This window comes from Octopus bimaculoides, chromosome 8 (genome assembly GCF_046866305.1).
Source record: "Octopus bimaculoides isolate indiv1 chromosome 8, ASM4686630v1, whole genome shotgun sequence".
Classification (NCBI taxonomy): domain Eukaryota; kingdom Metazoa; phylum Mollusca; class Cephalopoda; order Octopoda; family Octopodidae; genus Octopus; species Octopus bimaculoides.
Window position 1 is genome coordinate 57,007,453 of NC_142935.1, and position 27,610 is coordinate 57,035,062.

At 37.6% G+C, this 27,610-nt stretch overlaps 1 protein-coding gene across 4 annotated transcripts in view; it reads left to right on the forward strand.

Annotated features, from left to right (window-relative positions):
• Positions 1 to 27,610, forward strand: part of LOC106876226 (rho-associated protein kinase 2) — a 204,815-nt gene that overhangs the window by 147,942 nt on the left and 29,263 nt on the right. For all 4 annotated transcript variants that reach the window (XR_001410211.3, XM_014924703.3, XM_014924712.3 and 1 more), the window contains exons 21-28: positions 3,100 to 3,222; positions 5,392 to 5,453; positions 6,340 to 6,409; positions 7,342 to 7,445; positions 10,851 to 11,037; positions 20,225 to 20,318; positions 23,150 to 23,238; positions 25,772 to 26,129. Coding sequence is in view for 3 of the 4 variants with exons in the window: in XM_014924703.3 (XP_014780189.1) it covers positions 3,100 to 3,222; positions 5,392 to 5,453; positions 6,340 to 6,409; positions 7,342 to 7,445; positions 10,851 to 11,037; positions 20,225 to 20,318; positions 23,150 to 23,238; positions 25,772 to 26,129 (1,087 nt within the window). In the remaining variant the exon portion in view is untranslated. The remainder of the gene's footprint in view (positions 1 to 3,099; positions 3,223 to 5,391; positions 5,454 to 6,339; positions 6,410 to 7,341; positions 7,446 to 10,850; positions 11,038 to 20,224; positions 20,319 to 23,149; positions 23,239 to 25,771; positions 26,130 to 27,610) is intronic.

Consider the following 27,610-nt stretch of genomic DNA (forward strand, 5'->3'; position numbering starts at 1 on the left):
GTAGAACATACTTTCCCAAGGTGCTACACAGTAAGACTGAACCCAGGATCACATGGTTGGGAAGGAAGCTTCTCAGCTACATGGCTATGACTGTGCCTGCTCAAGGCTTTGATCATCTCAAGGTTACTTTAGAAAACACTTCCCCAAGGTGCTGCACAGTGGGATTGAACCCAAGTTGACCTCATCTCATGGCTGGGAAGCAAGCTTTTTAACCACACAACCTCACCTAAACCTGCTGAACAATAGTGTTATGATTATGTAAGAGATACAATGACTAGGGTTTCAAAGTGCTAGACCTTTGACTATGTGGGCATGACTTCAATTTTTTCTGTTGGAACTATTTGTGTTGAGATCCTCAATAAGTATTGCTTAACTCTTGTCTGATTGACAGGTTCCTCTTTTATTTCAAAGTTCATGAGCTAGTACTCATCATCATCATCATCATCATCATCATCGTTTAACGTCCACTTTCCATGCTAGCATGAGTTGGACGATTTGACTGAGGACTGGCAAGCCAGAAGGCTGCACCAGGCTCCAATCTGATCTGGCAGAATTTCTACAGCTGGATGTCCTTCCTAATGCCAACCAATCCGAGAGTGTAGTGGGTGCTTTTACATGCCACTGGCATGAGGGCCAGTCACACGGTACTGGCAACGGCCACGCTCAAAATGTTTTTTTTTACGTGCCACCTGCACGGGAGCCAGTCCAGTGGCACTGGCAATGACCTCACTCGAATGATTTTCTAACGTGCCACCAGCACAAGTGCCAGAAGACAACGCTGGTAACGATCACGCTCAAATGGTGCTATTTATGGGCCACTAGCATGGAAGCCAGACAGCTGCTCTGGCAATGAATATGCTCGGACAGTGCTGTTAGTGCTCCACTGGCACAGGTGCCAGTTATTGAATATGATTCAATTATAATTTTGATTTCACTTGCCCCAACAGGTCTTCGCAAGCAAAGTTTAGTGTCTAGTAGTAGTAGTAATATTATGGAAGGCATTCAACTGTAAATACAATTGTTTCAGATTTTTATTGTTGCTACCAACTCACCTTTGTAAGAAAAATGGATGTTGAAGGGTGAAGTTGAGAAATGACATGACATCTCCTCTAGCTGCCATTAAACATTTGAATACAGATTCACATACCTCCAAGATTAAGTAACTAGAGACAAATATCTATAAAGGTGTATGAAATAAAACAGATGAAATTATCAATGTAAATCTTCAAACTCATTGTTACATATATCACTCTCCATCCTCCCTTACATTTTCCCACCTTTCTTTATTAGTAAATAATGACATACAGCTTCTTTTTTGTAGCATCTCTTTGTCTCCGATATTAGAATGGTACTAGTCTAAAAGCTTCTGAAAAACCTAGCTTGAAAGCATTTATTGTTTCAATTGTTATCCCTACATTGTGTATATATGTGTGTTTGTGTATGTATGTGTATATATATATATATATATATATCATAGTACTGGTATTTTGAATTTTTAGTCGCCTTATTTTAACTTTTAGACCTTTTGTATTCTATTATATATAAAAAATATATCTTAGGTTTTTTTTATATATATTTTTAACTCGAATTAGATATATTTGTATTTTTATTAGAATATATGCTTTTTAAAATTGTACACTGTATATATATATGTATTATTTTTATATTATATGCTTTTGTTATGTGTTTGTGGACCATGGTGTATTTTTTGTATATGATTGTTTGTTTGAGGGGTGTTGTTTTTGTTGAGTCGTTGACCCGAACATAATGTTTTTATTCTGTTACTAATGCCTTTTTATCCTAGTCTCATTTATATTTGAGCACTCCTTTTGCAGTCCTATATAAACTTTTTTGTTTCTTAATAGGAGACAAATTTTATTACTGTTATATATATATATACACACACACACACACACACACACACCTGAGGTCTGATCAATAAGTATCTGGGCTGTTGCCATAATAACAAAGCTAAAGCATGCAAAGTAAAGCCGCTTGGCAGATTGACCTTGAACTCTGCTGTGCATGTGCACTAAGTTTTAAAATTCTAGCTCATTTCCACTGTTTACAGCAGTGCTTGAAAGGAAGGCGTGTAGCGTGTGATCGTTACATTGACCATGACAGTGAAAGTTGAGTAGAGAATCTGCATCAACTTTTGCCAAAAGCTTGGCCATACCTGTTCAGAGGCCTACACTAAGTTTTCAAAAAGTCTGCATTGTTCTCGACACAATCAAAGAGATCTTGTGCAACCAAAACCCAAGTGTCGTTTTGGTTAGCTGAAAGCAGTTTTGGCACAAACTTGGCAGATACATATGTCATATCCAAATCTCCATTGATAATGGACTGGACTGAACCGTAACTAATCTGCACATCCTCTGATAACTCATGGATGGTGATTCAACGATTTCCCCTCACAGCTGCATGCACATCTGCAATGTGTTTCTCAGTTCTGCTGGTTGTGGGTCGCCGAGAATGTTCATCAATATATCAACATTTTTTCAGCCATCTTGGAAATGTGTGAACCACTTGTACACTTGTGTGTGACTCATACATTCCTCTCCATATACGTTCTGTAACTTTGCGTTGACCTCTAAGCAGGTATCGCCACAACAGTTTTCTCTGTCGTGGTAGATGCGACGCCTTAGTTGCATCTACTGCCTTAGTTGCATCTACTGCGTGTGTGCGTGTGTGTGTGTGTGTATATATATATATATATATATATATATATATATATATAATGTATTTTTACTGTTTTTTTTCTGTTCTGTTCTTTCTCTTCTCTTCACTTGTGTTTTTGTCCCTTGCACAAGTTTCATAAACGACAATATGTATGTGCATATATATATATATATATATATATATATATATATATATATATATATAGGCACATACATATACATATAAAGTTCTTCTACATATTACTATGATGTCTTTCCGAGTAAATGTTTTATTGTTTTAGCTTGTTAAATCTTATATTATATATATGTATATATGTATGTATGTATGTATGTATGTACGTATGTTGCATTTGTGACTGATGCTGAAGATTCCAGTATAGTAATGGATGTCACTTTAACATATTATGTTTTGGATTGACAGGTGAAGAATTTGAATCTTCAAGTGGAACAAGAAATACAGAGACGCAACTTAATGCAAGGTGACTTGAAAACACAGACGCAAGAACTGAACAAAGCCAAGGCACGAGAAAAGCAGTATGATAAGGTAAATGAATGCATGTCTCATGAGCATCATATCATCATCATCATCATCATCGTTTAACGTCCGCTTTCCATGCTAGCATGGGTTGGACGATTTGATTGAGGACTTGCAAACCAGATGGCTGCACCAGGCTCCAGTCTGATCTGGCAGAGTTTCTACAGCTGGATGCCCTTCCTAATGCCAACCACTCCAAATTATCAGTCATCTGCAAAATGTATGAAAATGGTTAAAAAAAGGGTTTTGCACATGATAGGCACTGATGTGACCATATGGTTCAGAAGCATGCTCTGCAACTGCAGCAGTTTGAGTTCGATCTCACTGTGCAGTACTTTGGCTCAGTATCTTCTACTATGGCTTTAGGTCAATCAAAATCTTATGAGTGAATTTGGTCGATGAAAACTGTGTGGAAGCCCGTGTATGTGCAACAATGAAAGCAGTGGTTTCCACCAAAGTGAGCGGTGCTGTCTCTCTGGGGGTGGGGGAATATCCGCTGAAGAAAAGTAGGGGCGATAATGAGGTGGCCAAAAAGGGGCAATGAATGTAAGAACAACAAAATAATGGGTTAATTAGGTTAAGTTTTATATGTGAAATACAATAGTTTTGAATTTGCTGCAGAAAGTGGGCCATGTTTGTGGTGATAAGAGATGAGGAGGACACTTAAGAATGTGACCTAGGTGCCTAGTGGGTGACAACCCAAAAAAGTTTGGGAACCCCTGTTCTAAAGTCTGTTGTACATTTATCAGTGCTCCATTATTTCTGTTTTGTGGGTAAGGAGTTAAACCGATGGGAGCAGGAAACTGAACTACCAGAAAAATGATACGGAGATTTATGGGTTTATAGTGTCAAGATTGGAAACACACTTTTTATCCTGTTTACCACAAATACCATCATTCCTATCAACACTGTCACCAGTAGTATCATTACCACGACGACGATGACCCCCCCCCCCAACTGCTACCCCACATCCACCAGTAGCTCCATCGTATCTTCTGTCATTGCCTTCAACCCTACTCCCACCACATCTGACATTAACCATTGTATTACTACTGTTACCACTACTATTTTAATATTACTATTTGCATTTAATACCACCACCATTGGTGATGATAGCACCATCATCACCATTATTAACACTACCTCCAATATCACAATCTCCACCACCACCACCACCACCACAGCTGTTCTCTTTTTCACTATCCCTTCACATCACCACCACCACATCAACCACTATTACCAATATAACTTATTACTACTAACCATGGGCCAATGAGAGAAAGGGAACTTCTTTAGTACCAGGGTGAATTATATGTTCATAAAGAACCTGCAAGAATGTATATAACACGAAAAATATATCTAATTCTCCAATTTACAAATTTATAGATATGTAATCAATATTTAATTACTGATTTTATCTTAAGTTTTAAACTGTTTTTTCTTTTTTTTTTTTTTTAATTTTTTATATGGGTTTTTAGAAAGCAGTTTCAAATTAGGATGTGGATATTTTGCAATTAAACAAGGACTATCCCATGCCTGCTCAATGTGGTCGCTTGACTCATTAGAAATAGCAACCAAATTTGCCTCAGGTGGCAGCCTGTAATTTTAAAAATGAACGGAAGCACAACATAGTCTTAGATATACTATCTTATACCATCTTTGCAAGCAAGATGAGGTGGTCTCAACTGGAGACTGATTTGATCATAGGCCTGCTCAATCATGGTTGACTCACGGCTAAACATCAACATCAACATCAACAACAACATTCCTCCCAGTGATACTATTACTAACACCAATGCTGTCACAATGAACACCATTTTTTACTATGGTCTCCAACACCCAATAGCACCACTGTTATTTGTACTGTCAGTGTCTGAGCACTAACCAGTACTATCATTTTATAATTCAGTTAAAAATGTCAGCACACCCAGTTCTCAATTAAATACTTTGATATTTTGCATGTTATTTATTAATGATCTGGGTGTGTTTGCAATAATATCAACTTTACAGGCTATCATTCTCACAGTCTTAGAGCATCATCGGAATCTGCAGCAGTTCTGGAGGGAATCCCCCACAGCCTGTCTGACTGACTGGCACTTAGTCCACCCCATCTTCTTCCCTGTTTCACGGAACTCTTCTTGGGTGTAATAATGTCTCATGATTCTCCTCTGTTTGTAGGATCTCAAAGAACTGCGAGACGAGAAGCAAAAGGCTGAAGAAGAACTGAGAAAATTAAAGGAGTAAGTTACCGTTTCTGTGCCTTTCATGCCCTGCTTTTTGTCTTTTTTGTGCATCATCATCATCATCATCATCATCAACAACACACACACATGCACTTATTGGTGGGTTAGCAGATGAATGCTGACACAGCAGGTGATAGTTAATTTAATGCATTAATTAACTGTCTCTGTGTCTCTGTCTCTCTCTCTCTCTGTCTCTCTCTCTCTCTGTCTCTGTCTCTCTCTCTCTCTCTCTTTGTCTCACAATTATATGTATATGCTCTGATAATCCTTCTTCTTCTATCCCCTCACATTACACATTCTTCCTACTGAAGTTCTCTTTGCAAATTTTTTTGAATCCTTTTATTCTGTGCATGAAGCCACTACTTTAATTTTCTCCTTGGAATTTATATCAAAGTTGGATGTATTCTCTAGTGTGAGATTTAAACGCAATGATTGCTTGTGTGAATTGTATTAGTTTGTGCATATCCCTACACCATTCCAGCTCTCTCTCTCTCTCTCTCTTTCTCTCTCTCTCTCTCTCTCTCTCTCTCTCTCTTTCTCTTTCTCTCTCTCTCTCTCTTGACACACACGCACACACACGTTAAATTTTGTTCTTTCTGAATTATTCTTTTTTAATGTTTGTTTTCTTTACATTGCACACCGACATCCACACCCTCATATGAATGTTTTTATATATGTTTGCGTGCACGCACACACACACACACACACACACACACATACACACACACACACACACACACTTTATTACATTGTATAAAAATGTGTCTCTTTACACTAAGCTTCATGATATATGCAATCATAATGTTATGTGTAATTTTTTTGAATTCTTCACATGGTGGTAAATATCCTAAATATTTGTCATATTTTCTGTTTATCTCTGTAGAGAATCATCGTTAGCAGAACTTCAGATGCGAGAATTACAAGACCAGTTTGAAGCAGAATCTTATTTCTCAGTAAGTATTGCATAATTTTTTCAGGCAGCAGCATTTGCTTATACATTTTACCATGGTTTATATGACTAGCCTTATCAGCATCTGGATTAAACATCATCATCGTCATTGTCATTTAACATCTGTTTTTCCATGCTGGCATGGGTGGAATGGTCTGACGGAAGCTGACAGGCCAGAGGTCTGCACTTGGATCTTATCACCTGTTTTGGCTTGGTTTCTATTGGCTGGATGCCCTTCCTAATGCCAACCACTTTTCTCAGCTTACTAGGTGCATTCTATGTAGCGCCAGCATGGGTGCTGTTTACATGGTGCTGGCATGGGCACCTTGTATGTGGTGCTGCACGAGTGTTGTTTAAATGGTGCTAGCATGTTTGCTGCTCTCCTATGTGGTGCCAGCATGGGTACCTCTAATGTTGAACTGGCATAAGTGCCTTTTAAATGGCACCAGCACGGGTGCTCTTTTACATGGCGCCTTTGTACATGGTGTTAGCACAGATACTTATGTGGTGGTGGTATGGATGCTTTGTATGTGGGATCAGCATGGGTGCTTATTATGTGATGGCAGCACAAGTGCTTTTTATGTGTCACTGAGATTTCAGTTTCTAATAACCTATCCTATTCTTTTATTGTGTGTGTTCGTGTGTGTGAAACTAAAGCAGGATGTGTTATAATCTTGCTCTATTAAAAGTTAATTGTATTCACTTAAAACAATAGAAAAAATATAGTAACTGCTAAAGAGTAGAAGTCCAGATAAATAGGTTTGTGTTTACTATTGTCCTGTCATATTTAGTGTGTATGACCGTTATATACAACTCGAAAGTTCTTTTGCCTGTTAATAATGCATGATGAGCACAAGCACATTCAATTTTACATTACTCCTTCACATATTTCGTTGTTCAATTCTCACTGGAAGAAACTCTGTGTTTGTATTACAGTCTTTATACCGAGCTCAAGTGAAGGAATTAAAAGAAGAAATCAAAGACAACAAGAAGGAAAACCAAGACTTATCTGTGGACATTTCTACAATGGAACAAGAAAAGTAAGTCTGTTTTTCTATGTGACCTAATATCATCAGGATAGACTGGTGTAGATGTCCTCTAACATTTATTTTGTGTTTTTGTGTCTTGCTTTTGGATAGTATGTTGTTAGTCTTAGCTATGTTTAACCTTTAGTTCTTTTTACTCAAATCCATGCTTTCAAAGTGAAACATTCTCTGTTAGTTCTTCAATAGTACATACATAGTCAACTACTCTTTAAGTATATAGTTATTTTTCGATATTGCAATTCGTGAGTAATGGTAGTCACAGATTTTCAATGGACAGATCACCATTCACTGAATTTCTAATGGTGAGAGCCTCAGGTCTTCTTTAATAGAGGACCACTTTTATAGTATTCTCAATATGTACATATGCGTCCACTTGCATGCTGTGCATGTGCACACACACAAATACACACGCTTGCACACATGACAGGCTCCCACACAATCTCTGTCTATTGAATTCCACCCACAAAGTATGGTGAGCTTGAAGCTTTAGTGGAAGACACTTTGCTGAAGGTACTATGCAGGGAGCCTTGATCTAGAATCATGTGGATGCCATGCAAACAGCCACTTATATTTATATTGCAGGGGACTTTAATTTCCCTGAGATTGACTGGGAGGCCTTCCGTTGGCCACAAAGTCCAGATGATTTCCTTGAGCTGGTGCTGAATTCAAATTGGTCCCAAGTTGTTACCTCCTCCACAAGGGCTAACACTTTGGATCTGCTATTTACCACTTCTCCTGAAACAAATATTAGTGTCACTACTGAAGAACCTTTAGGTGACTCTGATCCTTCCATGATCATAACTGACTTGTGTCTGATTGGTTGTAACAAAAACCACAACCATCTTCAAACTGCCTTGAATTTTATGTCTATGGCGATGTGAACACTATACTTCAGAACATTTTGAATTCAATATGGACGGCATGTGCAGCATCGGTACCATGCAAGCACAAAAAACCACCCAATAGTGCAATGTGAGAGACTGCAGCAGTCCGACTTACCAGGAAAGAATGCCGTAATGTTGAATAGCAATACAAAATGCACAAATCAGAGATCAAAAAGAAAAAGTGCAATAGATCATCCAACCATCTCAAGCAGGTGACAAGGCAGTGCTAGAATTCGAACAGTGCATAGCAACCAACCCTGACAGCAAAGTGTTCTGGAAGTATGTACATTCAAAGCAGAGACCTCACTCTCCAGTTGGTCCCCTTTGCAATCCCCACACAGGCCAGATTACTGACAATCCCAAAGAAAGTGCAGAAATTATTGCTGGATGCTATGCAGGCATCTTTACTGTCGAAAATCAAAATGTTCCATCTCCATCACCTCTGACACCGGACTCTATAACTACTATGAAATTTACACCAGCAATGCTACAACGCCACCTTAAGAATAAACATAACTATGCCTCTCCTGGTCTCGATGATGTTACATACCTACTTCTCAAATGTGGTGGGTACTTTCTTCTGAACCAATTCTCACTATTGTTTCAATTGTCTTGACGATGGTGTTATTCCAGAGCAGTGGAAAACTACCAGTGTTATCCCTCTGTTCCAAAAAGGTGACTGCATATTGCCTGTCAACTATCGCCCCGTCAGTCTTACTAGCTGCATTGCCAAACTGATGGAATCCTGTGTCAGAGAAACCCTCTGGAACTCCTGGAAGTCTCACAGCCTCATCCAGCCGTCACAATTTGGATTTATTCCTAACTCCAGCTGCTGTAATCAACTCTTCGAGTTTCTTGAGGACATTACCCGAATCACTGATGGCGGCTCCTGGGTGGATGTTGTTTACCTGGACTTTGCTAAGACTTTTAATTCTGTGCCACACAAAAAACTTATGGTGAAACTCTCTGCAATGGGTGTAAGTGATGATCTCTGTAACTGGTTGAAGTCCTTCATTATCGGCAGAAAAGAGGTTGTCACAGTTCTAGAACAACACTCTTCACTCTATGAGATGACATCTGGTGTACCACAGGGATCTGTTCTTGGCCCCCTTTTATTTGTTGCATATATTAATGACATAGATGCCAACTTAAAGAATGCCACAGTGCTGAAATATGCAGATGACATGAAGCTGTACCTTGAAATAGAGAGGACAGATCCTGTACACTATAGATCTTTATTGTAATCAGACCTGGACACAATGCAGCAATTGATCATGGACTGGCAACTCAAGCTGGCTGTGGACAAAATGTACCACCATGCATTTTGGGAGGAAAAACCCAGCGTCTACTTACTCCCTCCACAACACTAATCTCAAAAAGTCTTCTTGTGAACGTGACCTGGGCATTATTGTCGATAGCGATTTGCGTTGGACAAAACACATTGCTAAAAAATTGCCAAGAAAGCTGAAGGTATCTTGGCATCACTTACCAAGTCCTTTGTGAGCTGCTCTCCAGCCACTCTCCGGCTATCTATCTGAGGCTTTATATAGCTATGGTGTGGCCTCACCTGGAATTTGCATCACCGGTCTGGAACCCCCATCTTGCCCAGGATATTAATCATCTGGAAACCCTTCAGTGACGTGCAACCAAGAGAATACCCTCCATCAGGCATTTGCCATACTCTGAACGCCTTACTTCCCTGGGCATGGATACATTGAAACTCCGACATCTGGCAGCTGACTTGGCAGACACCCATAAAATTATTAACCATCTTACTAACAATAACTCTGAGCACCTTTTCAAACTCCACCTGTCTAACACCCGTGAACATGTTTACAAAGTCAGAAAACAGCACAGCTCCCATGACTTTCGGAAACATTTTTTCACGCTAAGAGTTGCTGAAGTATGGAACAAACTGCTGGCATCAGTTGTTAGTTGTCGGAGCACTGCATCCTTCTAAACTTCCATGCTTCCTGAGATTTGCCAACACTACACCTGATTTTCTCCCCTCCATACACACGCAAGCATGTATCTGACTCATACACTGTTCACTTTCCAGACATTTGTACATTACTGCATATGCTTTATACTCACTTTTGACAAGTTGTTGTGCACCTGAACACTGTATACAATAATTTCATTATTATTATATTATCATTATTATTATTATTATTATTATTATTATTCCCAGCCCTGATCAAACTGTCCAATCCATGCCAGCATGGACAACGGACGTTAAATGATGATTATATATATATATAAATAGGTGTGTGTGTGTGTGTTGAAAAGCTGGTGATTTGCATTGTGGCTACTCATATTCTAGCTGTTCAAACAACAAAACTGAAAACTATTTTGTCTGTATGTTCAAATGGGAGTGTATGTATATATATATATGTGTGTGTGTGTGTGTGTGTGTGTGTGTGTGTGTGTGTGTGTGTGTGTGTATGTGAGAAAGAATGCTTATAACTACTTTATCTGTAGAAATATATGACATGATATTTATTGCATTCACCAGTGAAAGGTTGAATAAAAACTTGAAAATGGCCACATCAAAAATTGAATCTGAACAAATAGCACGTACAGTGGCTGAAGAGAATCTATCAGATCTTGAGAAAGAAAAGACCATGCTACAACTGGAAATTAAGGAACTGAAAACACGACATAAAGCAGAACTTTCTCGTAAAGAATCGGTCATTAATGTGGTAAGTCTCTTTACTTAGTCTGTTAATGTTTTATTGCTGTTGTTGTTGTGGTTGTTAAGCCCCAGGTAAATAGACCATCAATCAGATGTGATCCAGTTGAGACCATCCTGTCTTTTCCTTTTTTCGTATTAGTTTACATTGTTCAGTATATCCCTTATTAAAGACTAATATGTGATTTGAAGTAGAATTGGCTGCTATTGCTTGCAGGATGAGCAACCATGTATGTTCTTTGTGTGTGTGTGTGTGTGAATATTTAGTATATGTTTAAAGGGGTTTAAATTGACAGAAATGGTGTTGTGCCTATTGAAATGCCGTGCAGCATTTAGTTTTTCTCTCTTGATATTCTGTTCAAATCCTACTGGTATTGATTTTGTCTTCCATTTCTCTACAGTAAATAAAACAGGTACTAGTAATATGTTGGGCTGAATTCAATTGACCATAACCTTCCTTTATTAAACAGACCTCATAGTTAAATTATTACTATTAATTCAGTTTGTGATATTATTATGAGGTCTGTGAGAGTGGCACAGATGGTAATGAGTTGAGAAGTAATTAATATTGTAAATGACTGAGTTGAAATCCTATCAGTCAGCTTCTATGTTGCATTTTATCCCACTGTTGGTCTGCAGGAAATATTTACTATCTCCTGTTCAATAGACTGCAGCTGCTCCAACACATCATTTGGAATGATAATTATCCAATAGAAATTTATAGAGGGTCAAGGGATCACCAGCTGACTGGGGTACATGAAACCCAAGTAGAATAAAGTGTGGAGATGTCAACAGTAGCAACAATAGCAACAGGACTTTTCATTTAGTACATAGGATGATGTCTGTTGTTTTTGTCATTATTTAACCCCAGGTCATTCTAAGTGGAATAGATGTCTACTCAAAGACTGTCAACCTTGATCATCCTCTCGTTTTGTATATCTCGGACTATATTGTCCAATGTGACTTTTTTTTTTCTTTAGTGATTAAATTGTGATTTAAAGATTTAGTTGCTGTTTATTACAGATCAAGTGACTTTGTAGACGTGTCCTTATTGGCCCTTCTTTTACTTCATACTGCCAGTGCTATTGTCCCTATTTAATCCTGACAGAGCCCTGATCTAGCAGTCATGTAATCAAAGAATTTCCAAACATGACAAATTAATTGGACTATATTAACCAATTTGTCCTTCATTTTTTTAAGCAGGTAGGATATGATACCAGGTAGACTTGGCTGTTATTTCTAGTAGGCTATTGATTCATATCAATAGTAGAGAAATTTATGCAGTATATGTCATCTTTGTCTGGCATAATATACATATGTGTGTTATCAATTAGTTTCTGACAGGTTTGTTATTTCCAGCATATCACCAATGACATCCAGCATTGTAAGAGTGGTCAGTTTAAAAAAAACTATAAATAAAATAAGCTGTGTGCCTGCACATGCATATGTCTGTGCATATGTTTTCTTGTAAATTAGTGAAACAGTCAAAGTGTGTTGATGATTGAGTCTTTATCAACCAGTTGACTGCCATATTTTGGTTGTCTGTGAGTGTAGCTGAAGCAGCTGTAGGACTGTATATGGGATAAATATCCCATTGTGTGGTTTATGTGAGTATTGTAGTGTTTTTTTTTTTTTTTTTTTTTTTAATGAGAAGTCCTGGTTTATGTGAAACAGTTTTATAAAATTTATATAATGTGGTTGATATGAGGGATTGTGAGACCCGCGTATGCATAGACTGAATTGTAGGCTTTGCTATTACCGAAATCTAAGGTTGATTATTTGAGCAGATCCTTTTGTTAACTTCCAAAATATACTGTTCATTTATTTATTTCATTGTAACATCTAATATTCTTGTAATAGATAACATAAACAATTAAAGGTTTTTAATTATAAAATAAACCTAAAATTAGACACGTTTTTTTTTTTAGGATGAATCCAACACAGAAAAAGAATGTACTTAGAACTCTCCAAAGGTGGTTCCAAGCACAATTTTATTACTGCCTTGGATTCATGCTTGTAAGGGCAGTTCTATGTACATCTTTGTAAAAATATCAAGTTTAATTTAAAGTGTGTAGTCAAATAATGTACTTGACTTAGCTCCCTTGAATATAATCTTTTAATTTTTTTGCATTTAATTTAATGTCTTTTATTTTTTGCCCATTATATTTTACTTTTTAATTGGAACACGCACATAATTTCAAATTGTTTATTCATTTTTATCTATTTCATTGGTAAGCTGTGTGGTAGTATTTATCCAAGCAAAACATTATCTATTACTAAAGGAGAATATCTCGACTTAGATTGAGTGAGAATTAGTCTTAAGTATGTTATGATATTTTAAGACTGGTATGTTATGGTATTTTAAGATAGCCATTGAAATTCTGAGCTTTTTTAAAAGAGTAAAAGCTAAAAGAATCTGAAATATCTGGTAAGTGTAGTGTCTGTGAAGTAAAGCTGAACTATTAACTTTTAGCTCCTTAATTTAAACCCCACAGAGCTTCTTGGTTATTGTTTCTAATCCCTAGTCTATGTGGATGTACCTTTTCTAGTTAATGTGAGGGGAGCTATTAAGGTGGTGAGCTGGTACAGTTGTTAGCATGCTGGGCAAAATGCTTAGTGGAATTTCGTCTGTCTTTATGTTCTGTGTTCAAATTCTGCTGAGGTCGACTTTGCCTTTCATCCTTTTAGGGTTGATGAAATAGGTACCAGTTAATCACTGGGGTCAATGTAATCACCCTACCCACTTCTCTGAAATTGCTGGCCTTATGCCAGAATTTGAAGCCAATATTAGGGAGGCTATCTGGCTGTTGACACTTTTACGCCAACAGTTCATATCCAAGAATTCTGATTCACAGAACTCTTCGACTTGTTACTTGCTTGGAACAATGTTTGGAAGAATGCTTTAAAAAAAAAGTAGTGTAGATCATATTTCAGAGTGTTGGCATTTTTAAAATAGGATGTTTTGTTTCTTTTTTTTTTTTAATGATCATTTCAAAATACTGAGTAGTTAAATATTAACTATTGTATTTAGTAGCATAAAAGACATACATGCATATTAGATGCCCCCCCCACCCCAATTTCAGCTGTGCATACTCAGGGGAAAAACATTTTTAGTACATTCATCGACAAAATTAGCTTATGGTTAGTCCATCTTTGTATATAGGACACTTTTTTTGGAAATTAGTGTGTCTTATATAACATGAAATACAATACTTAATGGAGTATAATTTGGGGACTTGTGACTTTTGAACCTTCAATTAACATTGTTTTAGAAGCTATTATTTAAGAAGGGTATTGTATTGTTGTTGTTGTCATAGTTCAGCTCCAGTCCCTATCAGGTCAGGTTTGGGGTCATGCACCATTGCAGCACATTGTTGCATTCACCATTTGTTGGTATATTCCTGGGTTGTCTTGGGGAACCCATTGAGCACAGTCCCAATCAGTGCCCATTTCCCTGAGATACTTTCTCAGCTACCATGTAACAGGATGCATCTCAGTTCCTGAGTAGAATTGTTGGCTGAATATGAAATTCGACCAATGGAAACCCACAATCCTGCAAAATGCTGGCAAACTGGGGAACTGCACCAGAAGCCAGGCTGATTTGGCATGGTTTCTACAGCTGGATGCCCTTCCTAACACCAAAAGTTTCCTGGTACCAAAGGCCCCTAAGGGCTCTGGACAGTGTCCAAGTCTCAACTATATAGCAAGACAGGAAAGACCAGTGACCTACAAACTTGAACCTTTGTCCTCCTGCTCAGATGTCGGCAGCGCTAAACATTCTTGTCCAATGAATTCACAGCTGCGTCAGCTTGTCTTCTCAATGTGTGGTAAGGTCTTTGTCAGGGTCATCCTGAATAGAGTACAGAATCCTCTGGTTGCATCTCAATGGCTGGAGTTGTCGGGGTTCCTGCTAAAGAGGTCAACTACTGACAGGATCCCGACACTTCTTGTACTCATTGAATACAAGCAGAGCTTTTGGCAGGGGCTACTTGCAGCCTATACTGACCTCCACAAGACATTTGACTTGGTGGACAGGGATGTACTTTGGAGGATTCTGGAGCTGTGAGGTATACAGTCAGTCCCTATGATGAGAAATATTCCATTCATGACCGTTCTGTGTTTTTAAGGATGTCTTGGACCACATTATCGAGTGTCCTATTTTTGAGACGGTTAACTGTGATCTGAGTGAGATTTGGTTGCTATTTCTAGCAGATTGACTTCACTGAAGTTTCCCATTAACTGAAGCCATAAAAAAAAACTTTACTCTATCATTCCTTCTGCAAATATCCAAATCACAGAATCACATCAACCCTTTTGTTACTATATTTCTGTTGAAATATACTGTTTTTATTTCAATAAAACAATGAAGGATTTAATAAAATAAATTAGTCATTATTAAGCTGGTGTTTGGAACATAGTATGAAAGGAATTTTGATGGTTTCAGTTTAGATTACTTTAAAATAAAAAGTTTGTATCAGAGAACCAACAGTAACCTCAGGCAGGTTGGTGTTACAAGGGGTTAAGGATGGTAATGAGGAATGATTTAAACAGAATCTTTTAACTTTCACTTGTTCCAGTTATAAGACTGTGGCCTAGCTGGGGCACCACCTTGAAGACTTTTAAGAACACTCGCAGTGTTCTTAAAAGTCTGGTAATTTTTCTATTAGTGTCTTTTGCTGAACTGCTTAGTTACAAGCAACACCAATAAACAAACCAACACCAGTTTCCAAACAATGATTGGGTGGTGACCTCCCCATGCACACAATGGGCTTCTACACAGTTTCTGTCTATCAAATCCACTTACAAGGCATTGATTATCTTGGGGCTCTAGTAGAAGACACTTGCTGAAGGTGTCCATGCAGTGAGACTGAACCCCAAACCACATTCTTACAAAGCTAGCTTCTTAACCACTTAACAATTTTAAATAATGGAATCATTAACAAAAAAATGTTGACTAAAATATTTGTTGCTAAACTTTGTTGATCAAATTCAACTTGTTTCTTGTTTTCTGGTGTTTTGCTATTAACCTGTGTTAATGCAGTGCTGTAATCAATGATATACTGAGATGTTTATCAATAATCTATATATATAAAAATGAGAATGTGTGTCTGTCTGTCTGTCTGTGTGTGTGTGTGTGTGTGTGTTCCCCTAAAACTCGAGAACTACACAACCAATTTCATTCAAATTTTACACATGTCTTACTTGTGTTTTAGTCAAAAAAATTTTTTTACTTCTTGCATAGTTCGAGCCCACAGCAACATCATATCTCTTCCACTATTTAAGTATTACATGTCAAAAGTGAAACAAAAACACTCATGTCAAATACTTTCACTTTAAAAATGAAACTATTCCACTAACTGAAACAATCACATTTCGATACTGTAGTGACAGATACTTTCACTTTAATGGTGTGTGTGTATATATATATATATATATATATATATATACACAGAGAGAGAGAGAAAGAGAGAGAGATGTATATGTATACATATACATGTATATGTACACGTATAGATATAGATATAGATATAGATCTATATGCATACATGTATATGTATACATATGTGTAGATGTATATATATAGGTGTACATCTAATATGTACACATATATAAATGCATACAGATATCTATACATATATACACCCATACACACACACATATATATGCACACAAACACACACATTAGTCATTTGTTTTCTTATCCAAAACTACGTCAAAAGTATTGAATGGATCTTTAAGAAATTTGGAAATTATATTCTATGCATAATGGCCATAACCCCCATGAAAATTCATATATTTTTGATGTTGATGAAATTTTAACCATACAGATTACACACAAATAAAGTAATATTTCTAAAAATTTTTCTTCTTAGAAGTTACAAAGACCCCTTCATGGGGACTTCATACCCACAATTTAGTCATTTTTCCTAAGCAAAGACGAATACAGTTGTACTATTGGTAGCTATAGGGTCACCTGAACATAACAGATGAGCATTATTTGTAATTCAACGGTACAACAGTGTAAGACTATCCTTTCAGATATACTTACATTGTGATTTCTGCAATGTGGTGCATAAATTGTCAAGTAAATGAGACTCATCTTTGCCTCCACTGATTCACTTGCAAAGTGATGAGTAAAATTATTTCGTTGCAGACCTCCTTTGAGTCTTTTTATTACCACCGCGACACATATAGTCCCCAGTTGGTAACATTGATTTCAAGGCCTTCCCAGATGAGTGACTGGTTGTTCTAAGACATTTATTGATTGTAAATATTTTCTGCCCAGTTACCTATCGGTATAGTGGTCATTTGCAAACTCCAGAGGCGACACTTTCATTTCCCTTTACTCCAAACGTCACACATTGTTGTTTCTATTGAGTCCTGCCCTTCCAATTGCTATAGCTCCATAATGCATCTTAAAGCTGTACCTGTCACCTGTATGGTGAGGAATCCTACATTGGGGAGTAGTAACGACTAGGCTACGGTAGCTGACTGATTATCGTGATCATTCGTCTTTTGCTTTCCTGTAGCTTTGCTCTCTTTTACAAACCCAGTGAACATACATATATTTCCTATTTTAAAGAAATTCAAAAATACATATTACACACAAGTTTAAAAGATTCCCAACAATTAAACTTCTCTGGTTGACATTAATACACCCATCACCAATAGGGGCCTTAACTCCCACAATTTTCAGCTCCATGAGCTCCATTTTTCAGGAGCAAAATTCTTTTAAGGTCCATGTAGTGTCTTAGGCCAAAAAATTTTTTAACTTCCTGCATAATTCGAGCCCACAGCAATATCTTATCTCCTCCACTATTTCAGTATTATGTGTCAAAAATGAAACAATAACATCACTCTACTGTAATGTCAGATACTTTCACTCTAACACTGAAACTATTCCACTATTTCAGTATTACCTGTCAAAAGTGAAACAATAACATGTCGCTACTGTAATTTCAAATATTTTCACTTTAATATTTTCAATTTCATACTGAAACTATTAAAGTGAGACTATACTCTCACATATATACAGGCATACTATAAGACCCGAGTAAAAACATTCCCAACAATTCAACTTCTCTGGTTGACATTAACACCCCCACCCCCAATAGGGGCCTTCATTCCCACATTTTAGAGCTCCATGAGCTCCATTTTGCAGGAGCAAAATCTTTTTTACAGGTTCCAGAAGACTGAAATTTTGGAATATGCGCATAAAGATCAATAGTATGGGATACATGTCTCATGATTAGAATTTTTTTAGGGTGTGTAAAGAGGGAAAGAACCCTCATGTGCAATTTTGATGAAATTCGAATCATATGTATTCCAGTTCCTTACAGAAAATATAACAGAAAAGTCTAATTTTTCAATTGCATGTAACACGGGCAACGCCGGGTATCTCTGCTAGTTAAAAATAAACCATATCTAATATAAGGAACATCTGATTACTCAGTATTTAATGAATTAGATTTAATGATAAAACACCAATAGGAGTGCTGCTAAGTGGATCAGATTTTTTGTCATTGTAACTTTTGTATTTAACTTGAGAACAACTGAGAATTACTTAGAGTGGAAGAGATCAAGAGGTGAATCTTCTTTTATCTAAAATCTATCAGAATTATCTTAACTCAGAGTACAAAGATCTTTGAAATATGGTAATCATAATTTTGTCTATCGTCACTGTTTTATATAGCATTTTAGATTTTTTTGGTGTTGTTCATATATTATTTTGATTGGGCTGTCTGTTAAACTTGGTTGTACATTCATGGATAAAAAAAAAAAGGAAAAGAAATCAAAGACCAGTTTCTGTTGAAATATTTATTTTGTCTTCATTTTTTTTAAATATTTCCCGCTATCACCCAGATGGTATTACCTTACTAAAAAGGAAGTTGTGAGTGGGTTAAGTTATTTGATAGAGAGAACAACTAATATACCAAAACTACATAGTGTATTCATAAGAGTATTGTGTGATTTTTAGGCTTCTCTTGCTGTTTTTGATTATTTAGTTGTGATTAACTGGTCTGTGATGCTTCTATTGGTGTTATGTTAAAATGTGTTTGTTATTCCAGTGATTTAAATAGAAGTGAACTCTCTCTGTGTGTGAGTGTGTGTGTGTGTGTGCGTGTGTGTGTGTGTGTGTGTGTGTGTGTGTGTGTGCACATGCAAGCAACCCAATATTGAGTGTTTTCAATTTTCATTAATTAGTCAAATGATTAGAGTTAGAACTTGGGACATGTGGTTCCGCAACTGCAAGCAAAATTCTTCTGTTTGGTGGAGAAGAATTAAGTTGTTGCTGTTGTTAGCCTTGATCAAACAGAACTGTGACTAAAAGCATTCCATCTGTGACCATCCTATTTAAAAAGAATTTTTCTGGAATGCAGAAAACTCAAGGCTTCATTATCCAAAGTATTCTTTTCCCAACCCTTTTGTTACCATATTTCTGTTGAAATAGACTGCTTTTATTTTAATAATTCATTAATATTATGAAGAATTCAGTAAAATAGTTTTGTCATTAATAAGCTGGTGTTTGAAACATAAATTAACACAAAATATTGATGGGAACTTTTTAATTTGGTTCACCTTAAAACGGGAAGTTTCTATCAAAGAACGAGGTTAGGTTTCAGGTCGGTTGGTAACAAAAGGGTTCAGACAGTAGGATGTGATTTGAGAGAGATTTGGTTGGTATTTCTTGCAACTATATCAAGGCTCTTTCATTGATACAAGAAATATTTATTGGCTGTGTTTCACTACTCAGACAGCCTATATATAAATACTATTACTGTTGTATTGTGTGTGTGATGAGCTCTGTATTACATCTGTGACCTGTAATGTGTAGTGCTTTTCTATTTCTCAGTAGTATATAATGTGTTATCGTTATTGTCTACAGTGTATCTGATTAGATGTATAATGTACACACCTGTCTGTTGTAAGCATGTGTATGTGTATGGTGTCATAGGGCTAACATGCAGAATGCAAATGTTGGTCATCTAATTCTTGGCAGTAAATAAAGGCCTTTTGATTGGGGAACAACAGTATCAGTGTATGTATGCACATGTTTGTGGAGGGAGAAAGACGGAGGTGAGGGTTAGAGAAAAACAAATGGTGTGTGTGTTCGTTTGTATGTGTGAGTGAGGCTGCTATGATGCAAAGATAATTTCTCAGTCAATCAAATACACATTTTATCTCGCTTTCTTCAGCTGGAAGATTCTAAACGTGAATATGGAAAAAATAACGAGCAACTTCAAAACGAGAAAGATGATTTAATAAATAAAATGAATAAAATGGCTGATGGTAAGTTTAAAATTCTTTTCTTTCCTCACCTGTTCCCCAACATGAAAAAATACTTGGCCAGGAACCAGTATCAGAATGATGGCAACATCATATCTGCTGTTGATGACATCCTGTAGTCTAAATCCCTCTATCACCCAACCTGCAATCTGAATCCCTTTATTACACAACTTGTAGTCTAAATCACTTTATCACTCATTCTACAGTCTCAATCAGTGTCTCTTAACCCTTTTTTTTTACCTGTACACCCCTTTGATTCCCATTTTACTTGGATGGACCCTCCTAACCATTTGGTTTTGTAAAAATTCCTATTATATTTTTATAATTAAATATTATTAAGAATTGTATAAAAAAATTTTATATGATGCAGCACGGAATTTTGTCAGTGATCAAGTCATGGTCTCAAAGTGACGAAAATATTTTGGCAAATTAAATTTAAATGTTGAAGTGAATCGAACGGTTTTTGTGTGTTTTTAAACAGTTTATAAACACATTCCATGCTGCAGTTGTTTTTGTTTCAGCACATGATCTCAGATCAGGTCACTTGCTATGCAAGTACATTTCTGTAATATAAAACATTTGTTGTAGTATTCTGTGTATTGTAGAAGTACAACCAATTCATTGCACATAATTTTTAACAACAAAATCTTGTACGGACCCCCACCCATATGGATTCTGGTTGAGAACCTCTGCTCTAAATCCTTCCATCACTAGACCTGCAGTCTAAATCCTTCCATCACTAATCCTGCAGTCTAAATCCTTCCATCACTAATCCTGCAGTCTAAATCCTTCTATGACAGCGTGTAAGCGCCCTGAGAGAAAAGTTAGACATAAGAAGCATCAGTTGTGGTGTGCAGAGAGATGAGTGCGCTGGTGTGGTCATGTGATGCATATGGATGAGGACAGCTGTGTGAAGAAGTGTCACACCCTAACAGTGGAAGGAACCTGAGGAAAAGGTAGACCCAGGAAGACATGGGACGAGGCAGTGAAACACGACCTTCAAACATTGGACCTCACAGAGGCAATGACAAGTGACCGAGACCTTTGGAGATATGCTATGCTTGAGAAGACCTGACAAGCCAAGTGAGACCGTAGCCGTGGCCTATGCCAGTGTTGCATAACTGGCCCATTTAAAAGCTCCCTCCAATCATTGGGCAATATGCTATGCTGTTGTTGAAAGGAGTGAAATTGTAATCGTGGCCAATGCCACCTAACTGGCATCCATGCATGTGGCACATAAAAAGCACCATTCAAGCATGGCTGATGCCAGTGCACCTAAATGGCATCCATGCAGGTTACATGTAAAAAGCACCATTCAAGCATGGCTGATGCCAGTGCACCTGACTGGCATCTATGCAGGTGGCACATAAAAAGTACCATTTGAGTGTGGCTGATGCCAGTGCCGCCTGACTGGCTCCTGTGTTGGTGACATGTAAAAAGCACCATTTGAACGTGGCTGATGCCAGGGTTGCCTGACTGACACTCATGCTGGTTGCATGTAAAAAGCACCATTCAAGCGTGGCTGATGCCAGTGTCACATGACTGGCTCCTGCGCTAGTGACATGTAAAAGCACCCACTACACACTCGGAGTGGTTGGTGTTAGGAAGGGCATCCAGCTGTAGAAATCTTACCAAATTGGAGCTTGGTGCAGCCTCCGGTCTTGCCAGTTCTCAGTCAAACCATCCAACCTATGCCAGCATGGAAAGCGGATGTTAAACAATGATAGGGATGGTGAGTCAATCATGAAGTTAATTAGCTCTTCTCTCTATCAGTATAATTTAATTAGTCAAAATGACTGGTTCACTGCATTATGTATGTTAATGTCCTCTATACTAATCTTCTTTTGTTTTTCATGTAGCAGGCATTGCACCACTTGGCCATTCTTTGTTAAAGCTTTCAAACACTAGTGCTTTTCCTTCACTGGGTTACTGATCAACTCTCTCTCTCTCTCTCTCTCTCTCTCTCTCTCTCTCTCTCTCTCTCTCTTTCTTTTCTGTATATTTTACCTATACAGGTCTCTACTCTTTTGATCTTATTAATTTTTGCTTTATTTCCACACAAGTTCATTCAACAACCCATTCCCCATTCTCCACCTCCTCATTGTCATCACCACCACCATCATCATCATCATCATCTTCATCATTGTACATTTGGTTTTCTGTGCTGGCTTGGGCTGGTGAAGTTGTTAGAGTTCAGATCAGTTCTCATTCAGAGTTGCTACCCTTGCAGCTGGGTCAGGGGACCACATTTCACTTGCATTTTCCATTTTCTGTGTGGTTTCTATAGCTGGACGTCTCTCATAATATCAGCCACTTTACAGAATGTACTGGGTGCATTCTCTTGTGGTGCCAATACTGGGGAAGTTGTTTTTGACTCCCCACCCACCCCAACAGAAGTAAAGAGTCCTTCCTCTCTAAATTATGTTTCTCCATTCATTTGTTCACCAGCACCTGAGGTGCACGGCATAAAGAGAGAGAGACCACCTTCCCAGCATTGTCTTTGTTTATTTGTTTCTTTCCCTTATAACTGATTGGAAAGAAGGTCTGAATGGGTGGGTAGTAGAAGTGTAAAAAAAAAAAACCCAAAAAGAATCAGTGATAGGGAAGGGAAGTTGACAGAAGAGAAAGTAAGGGAGGGAGTTATGATAGACAGCTACATGAGAGTTGTTGATAAGGAGATTGGATAGAAGTAACATGATTGGTATGATGATGGAGGAAGGGCTACAGAGAAGAAGGAGACGGAATGAAAGAAGGGGAAGTACTGGAAGTGAGTGGGAGAGATGAGCATATTTATCTTGTTTTCTTACTTTTATTTCTTTTTCTGTTTTGATTAGATTTGAAAAATGAGAAATCTGAGAATAATATTAGTGAAATCGAGCAGTTGAGGAAGTTGTTGCAGGATGAGAGACTGAAGAAGATACAGGTAGGTGGTATATATATTGTGCGCGTGCATGCGTGTGTGTGTGTGTGTGTGTGAGAGAGAGAGAGAGAGAGAGCTTTTTGACAGTTTAATCACTACTGCTATGTTCATATTGTTTGACATTTCTTTTAGCTAGAATTCCTATTTGAAAGCTTATGACAAACACACAACACACACACACACACACACACACACACTTATCTTATTTACAAACCTTATCAACTAATGTTTACTAACACTGACCATCATTAATGATATCACTTGGGTTTTATTTTTTTTTTTTAATTCCTTCTATCAGAAAGTTGATTTCTGTTTAATTATTTTGATCAAAATTTTCTACATATTCTTTGCTCCCACATTACAACTAACATCCTCCTCGAACATTGTCTGATATTAGAAGCCAATGATTTTAATTATCTGGAGAGCCTTGCATCAAAGTTATTTTTGTCATCATCTTCAGTAATTTCATATAATTGGATGGTCGAATCCACTGTTTACACAATTTATGTAAACAAGATAAAATTTTATGGTCAGTTTTTAAATGATCTTTTCATTTTATGAGAGGATGGATGGGCCAAAGTCAGTTGAGCCCTGCATAAGTAGCTAAAAGATTAAGGGGTTTGTATACAATTTGTAATGAAGGTGCCTACATCTTATAGGTCTGAGGCCACAGCTCTAGTAGATACCATTGATCTTGTAGCTAACCTTTGTAACCAATTCAGTATTGAATGATATTAGGGGAGAAAACTGTTAATTGACAAACATCCTATCCAGAGAAACATATTTCATTTGCTTAATGCCATGAAAATAGAGATAACTATTGGCCTTGTATTTGATCTCTTTATAGATCCTGGAAAAAAAAATTAGCTTGGCCAATTTTTGTTTACAGGGTCAACTGATCTAAAATAACTTATGTAATTCAGATATACTTCTCTCTTTATATTTCATTGCTCAAATGAAAGAATTTACTTATTTACAGGCTGTGTGGTTAAGAAGCTTGCATGGCAACCACATACCCTTGGGTTCAATCCCACTGTGTGATACCTTGGGCAAATGTTTTTTGCTATAGCTCCATGACAACCAATACCCTGTGAGTGAATTTGGTTGATGGAAACTGTGTGGAAGCCCATCACACACACATGTGAGAATGTGTCTGTGTTTGTGTTGGTTTGTTTACATCCTTGTTAACAAAGAGACTGATAGTATAAGTAAAACTGGCATTCCGTTGGTTGAGTTCCAGTTGATCCGATCAATGGAACAGTCTGCTCATGAAATTAATAAGCAAGTGGCTAAGCACCCCCCCCCCCAAAAAAAACACATATACCTTTAACATAGTTCTCAGGGAGAGTTAGCATGACACAAAATATGACAAGGCCGGCCCTTTGAATTACAGGTACTACCCATTTTTGCCAGTCGAGTAGACTGGAGTAACATGAAATAAAGTGTCTTGCTCAAGGACACAACATGCCACTGGGAATTGAACTCGTGACCTTAATATCATGAGTTTGATTACTCTAACCACTAAGACACGTGCCTCTGCAGTTGATGTATTAGGCTAAACTTGTCAAGGTGGTGCCCCAGCATGGCTGCAGTCCTGTGACTGAAACAAGTATAGGATATATAATTAGAAGAAAATAGCATAGTCTATCTAATCAGTTAAAATATCATTAAGGCAAACTTTTAACCACTGCTCTCATTATTTTCCCCTGTGATTAATTTAACTATCTTCCTACTTTCAAAAATGGTGAACCAGTATCTTAATGTACAGTGAACTGATTGCATTAGCCCTTTAGCATTCAGATTATTCTGTGAAATGTAATACTTATCTACTCATATTATTTTGAATTAGTCATGCATTATCTTGTAGCTTTCAGATTTCAGCAGCGTTACTGTTTATGTTTAGTATGACAAAAGTTGGGTAGGTGCAAGAAGCCGGATCTGGCCAGTTTGAACAAAAAACAGAATATTTAGGCCAGATTAAATGCTGAAGAGTTAAACTAAGGCTGGATTAAGATTCATTGGGGCCCTAAGCACTTTAAATATTTTGGTGCCCTGTTATAAATGTAATTCAAGTTATAAACAATAATAAATTTTTAGTTTTCAAAATGAAAGAAAATGAATAGTGAGATGGAAAATAATGTTTATTTTTGTATACTTCCACTTAAATTTTTATTTGAAATGTTTTCTCCTACTTTTTTTAATTGCAAAATCTTTGATCAGATCCTCACTATGACACCATTAACACTTCAAAATTATATTTCCAATTATATAAACCACTTTGAATATTATTTTAGCAAGTTTAAAGTGATTTCTTTTGTGCCATAAACCATTTACCATTTCTGTGGTGTGCCCCCCTCCTTCCCCTTGATGCCCTAAGCATGTTCTTATTTTGTTTAGTGGGTTTAATGTAGCACTGCTTTAAACTTGTAAGAAATAGCTAATCTTGTTCAGTTTTAATCTCCAATATCAAATATTGTCTTGAAAGCTAACAGTTGTCATTGTTTCCTCTACCCATCTTTGTGTTTTTATATGTCAGGCTGTGAATAAACTGGCTGAGGTGATGAATAGAAAGGAATTTGCTGACAAAAGCAAGAAACCAACCAATTCTAATTCAGGAGCCCTTCGGAAACGGGATAAAGAATGCCGTCGTCTTCAGCAGGAATTGACGATGGAGCGAGAGAAATACACTAAAATGGTTGAGAAGTTTCAGAGAGATATTTCTGAAATGGTTACCCAAATGAATGATGAGATGCAGGCAAAGGCAAAGCTCCAGATGGAGTTGGATGCCAAAGACAGTGAGATAGAACAGTTGCAACAGAAGCTCGCTAACCCCGACAACACTTCAGTAAATAGCGGTAGTGTTGAGGAGTTTGGAGCTGAGGATGGTCTCACAGGTTAGTATCTCATGTGCTTATCTGTGTGTGTGTGTGTGTGTGTGTGTGTGTGTGTGTGTGCGTGTGCGTGCATATGTGTGTGTATGATGATGATGATGATGATGATATAGATATATATATATATATATATATATATATATAAATCTGCAACACTAACTTCAGGAAGCCAGACAGCCACCTGATAACATATCAATCAGGTGACTCTGCTAGCTAGATTGATTTCATCCTCACCAGACAGTGGGACGCAGAGTTGCTCTTAAATACAAAGACCCTCCCTGGTGAAGAATGTATCCCCCAGCATAGACTAGTCATTAGTGACTTTAGACTTGAGGCCAGAAAGATGCCAAGAAGCAGACCAATCCAGAAAAGAAGGATTTGGAAGCTAAAGAACCCTTCACATGGTCAGAGATTTAGGGACATCCTCATCAAGAAATTTGATGAGAGGGAGGAGGAGCTACAGACCTCGGACATAGAAAGTAGTTGGAAATTCCTATGGGACAACTTACTGAGTGCCACAGACCAAGTCTGCGGATGGTGCAAAGTCCCTTTCAAACCTAGAGTAACATGGTTGTGGAATAATATGGTAGACAAAGCCATTAGAGCAAAGAAACAAGCCTGGAAAGCCTAGAAGGGTGGGTGTAGCAGGGAACTGTACCAGATAGCCAGAAGGGAGGCTGGGCGACAGGTATACATAGCCAAGGGCAAAGCAGAAAGGAAAAAGTTTGCCAATGTATACTGTATCTTCGTTAAGCTTCCTGAACAGGTAATACTTTCCTGTACTGAGGTCTAAGGTTACGTCCAAGAAATCGACTGTAGTCAGGTTAGTGGTAACCATTATGGACTGGCTGAACTTAAATATTTTTATTTAAAAAAAACAAAAACTTCCTAAACCTGTCCATGGTGTGGCCGTCATCCCTGTAGAGGGCCGACCTATGTGGGTGGGTATGTCTCTTGAAGGTATCCAAGTTGTATAACCCAACAAGGTCAGCGATTTCAGCCCCGTCAAAGCCCCCCATTGAGACATTGAACAATAGGTTGCCTTCTCTTTTCACCCAGAAGGAATCGTTGTGGGCCAGAGTTGACTTTCTGACATTCATGATGATTCTGATGCCAAGGCCACTAATGCTGGTGTATTGCTCAGCAAAAGTTTGGGTTTTCAGAAGGCAAAGGATACTGGCATATGTCTCTCTCAAACACACACATGCACGTGACTGACTTCTTTCAGTTTCTGTCTATCAGGTCCACTTGTTAGGCTTTGGTTGACCTGGGGCTATAGTTGAAGACACTTGGTGAAGGTGCCATGCAGTGATACTGAACTTAGAACCATGTGGCCAGGAATCAAACTTCTTACCAGTCAACCACAATGCTCCTCTACACACATGAGTGACCGATTTGTCATAATAGCAGGGAGGTCCTAAAACCATTATGTGTTTTTCTTGTACATGCTGGGCTTTGCTCTTGCACCCAGTTTTCTCTGATCA